This window comes from Anoplopoma fimbria, chromosome 13 (genome assembly GCF_027596085.1).
Source record: "Anoplopoma fimbria isolate UVic2021 breed Golden Eagle Sablefish chromosome 13, Afim_UVic_2022, whole genome shotgun sequence".
Classification (NCBI taxonomy): Eukaryota; Metazoa; Chordata; class Actinopteri; order Perciformes; family Anoplopomatidae; genus Anoplopoma; species Anoplopoma fimbria.
In genome coordinates, this window is record NC_072461.1 from 29453160 (window position 1) to 29456385 (window position 3226).

At 42.1% G+C, this 3226-nt stretch overlaps 1 protein-coding gene across 1 annotated transcript; it reads left to right on the forward strand.

The window, feature by feature from the left end:
* The first annotated feature begins 209 nt into the window (after positions 1 to 209).
* Positions 210 to 2954, forward strand: pierce1 (piercer of microtubule wall 1). Its single transcript, XM_054611297.1, has 3 exons — positions 210 to 304; positions 946 to 1024; positions 2761 to 2954. The coding sequence occupies exons 1-3, from the start codon at positions 210 to 212 to the stop codon at positions 2944 to 2946; spliced, it is 360 nt and encodes a 119-aa protein (XP_054467272.1). The 3' UTR covers positions 2947 to 2954.
* Positions 2955 to 3226: the final 272 nt, after the last annotated feature.

Genomic DNA, 3226 nt, shown 5'->3' on the forward strand with positions numbered 1-3226 from the left:
ATCTTTACTTACTGTGTGTGTGTGTGTGTGTGTGTGTGTGTGTGTGTGTGTGTGTGTGTGTGTGTGTGTGTGTGTGTGTGTGTGTGTGTGTGTGTGTGTGTGTGTGTGTGTGTGCTGAGACACACAGACCAATGGGCAGTCAGTGATGTCATGTGTCCCCATGGTAACCCCTGTGTTGTTGGTAACGTGTTATGGTCGGTCATTCAATCATGGAGGAGCAGAAAGTTCAAACCTGCGACTTTTACAGAACTGATCCAAACCTGCCGCATAGATTCAACAACCCTGACTGCTTCCAAGGTTACAGGTACAACTCTAGTCCACTAGTGATACTAGTTATGTAGTTATTTACTAACATACTGACAGTTTAACTAGTCATACTGACGGTTTAATAGTTAACTGGCGGTTTATCTCATCATACCGATGGTTTAACTAGTATGCTGACAGTTAACTGGTTAACTGAGGGTCTAACTAGCCAAACTGATGGTTAAACTGGTTAACTCACTGTTTAACTAGTTTACTGATGGTTTAACTGGTAATACTGAGGGTTTAACTGGTAATCTGACAGTCCAACTGACGATTTAACTAGTTAACTGATGGTTTAACAGGTCATACTGACAGTTTAACTAGTTTAAAGACTTTAACTAGTTTTAAAAGTTTTACTAGTCATACTGACGGTTTAACTAGTTTAAAGAGTTTAGTAGTCATACTGACGGTTTCACTTTACTGTTATTTAATCTGACAGAAACAGAGACAAACAAAAAACTTTAAAATACTTCTTATAGTACGTATCATGTATTACTACTGCTTTTATTATTTAGCATTTCACTACAATTTCTAATGCTATAATACAACTACTTTGATTGAAGAAGTACTTTATGTTTTATGTACTTATGTTAAACTATATCAAACTAATACTTTAACTCTAACATACTGTTTCTTTTCCAGTCAGAAAATTGGTCACCCACTTTATCGAACATCGAATCAAACGTACGGGAGCAAGAAACCAACTGTTCATGAGATACAGGTGAGACACAGACAGGCAGAGAGACAGACAGGCAGAGAGACGGAGAGGCAGCGATACAGACAGGGAGCGAGACAGACAGACAGGCAGAGAGACAGCAGAGACAGACAGAGAGACAGACAGAGAGACAGCAGAGACAGACAGATAGACAGACAGACAGGCAGAGAGACAGACAGACAGGCAGAGAGACAGCAGAGAGACAGACAGACAGACTGACAGACAGACAGGCAGCAGAGAGACAGACAGACAGGCAGAGAGACAGACAGACAGACAGAGAGACAGCAGAGACAGACAGAGAGACAGACAGAGAGACAGACAGACAGCAGAGAGACAGACAGACAGGCAGAGAGACAGCAGAGAGACAGACAGACAGAGAGACAGACAGACAGGCAGAGAGACAGACAGACAGGCAGAGAGACAGACAGACAGAGAGACAGACAGACAGGCAGCAGAGAGACAGACAGACAGACAGAGAGACAGCAGAGAGACAGACAGACAGGCAGAGAGACAGACAGACAGGCAGAGAGACAGCAGAAAGACAGACAGAGAGACAGACAGACAGACAGGCAGAGAGACAGCAGAGAGACAGACAGACAGAGAGACAGACAGACAGGCAGAGAGACAGACAGACAGCAGAGAGACAGACAGACAGGCAGAGAGACAGCAGAGAGACAGACAGACAGAGAGACAGACAGACAGGCAGCAGAGAGACAGACAGACAGACAGAGAGACAGCAGAGAGACAGACAGACAGGCAGAGAGACAGACAGACAGGCAGAGAGACAGACAGAATGATCTCAGGTTCCTGGTTCTGAAAGCAGTTTAAGTTAAAACTCTGAGTTAGGTAAACTGAAAAGAGGGAAACTCTGGTTGTCAGTTCTAGAAAGAGAGCTAACTTAAACTCGGACACTGTTACCATGGTAACTGACTCTGGGAACCTAAACTTGCTCACAAGTAGATTTCCTTTAAACATACTCTGAGCTTCTGTCTCCTCCATCTTAAAGAGATTCAGTTAGAATGTAAATGATACTCAACAGTCACTGTGTAGAATGATATCAGGTGTTTCAGTCTGAGTTTAAAGGAACCCTCCTCTGTGTGTTTCAGTCTGAGTTTAAATAACTATCCTCTGTGTGTTTCAGTCTGAGTTTAAAGAGCTATCCTCTGTGTGTTTCAGTCTGAGTTTAAAGGAACCCTCCTCTGTGTGTTTCAGTCTGAGTTTAAAGAACTATCCTCTGTGTGTTTCAGTCTGAGTTTAAAGGAACCCTCCTCTGTGTGTTTCAGTCTGAGTTTAAAGAACTATCCTCTGTGTGTTTCAGTCTGAGTTTAAAGGAACCCTCCTCTGTGTGTTTCAGTCTGAGTTTAAAGAACTATCCTCTGTGTGTTTCAGTCTGAGTTTAAAGAGCTATCCTCTGTGTGTTTCAGTCTGAGTTTAAAGGAACCCTCCTCTGTGTGTTTCAGTCTGAGTTTAAAGAACTATCCTCTGTGTGTTTCAGTCTGAGTTTAAAGGAACCCTCCTCTGTGTGTTTCAGTCTGAGTTTAAAGAACTATCCTCTGTGTGTTTCAGTCTGAGTTTAAAGGAACCCTCCTCTGTGTGTTTCAGTCTGAGTTTAAAGAACTATCCTCTGTGTGTTTCAGTCTGAGTTTAAAGAACTATCCTCTGTGTGTTTCAGTCTGAGTTTAAAGAACTATCCTCTGTGTGTTTCAGTCTGAGTTTAAAGAACGGTTCTCTGTGTGTTTCAGACTCAGTTTAAAGGGAGTTCCTGCCGGTTCTCGGAGGCCATGCTGCAGAGCGGGATGTACCGTGATCATGGCTTCAACACGTCGGTGGAGAGGAGCAGAGTGATGGTTTCCACGGCAACCCAGACCAACAGAGTCAACCTCCATAACTATTACTACGGAAACAAAAGCAAAGATATAAACAATTAAAGAAAAGGCTGGCGACCAAACTCACAACCTCGATAAGTAATGAAGTTTATGGTTACTTATTTTTATTTTAGAAAGTGATGAGTGGGATTTGACTGAACTGAAATCTGCATCAACAGACGGATTAAAGTCTTAAAAACTCGCAGAATCAGAGTTTAACATCTTCAGCTGATTGATTTCTTTCAACAAGGTTTAAATAATATGAAGGTTTTGAACTTCTGTTTAATTCATACATCAGATTAGTGAGCTGATTGTTTCTCCAAACCTTTAAGCTGTTTTTAAT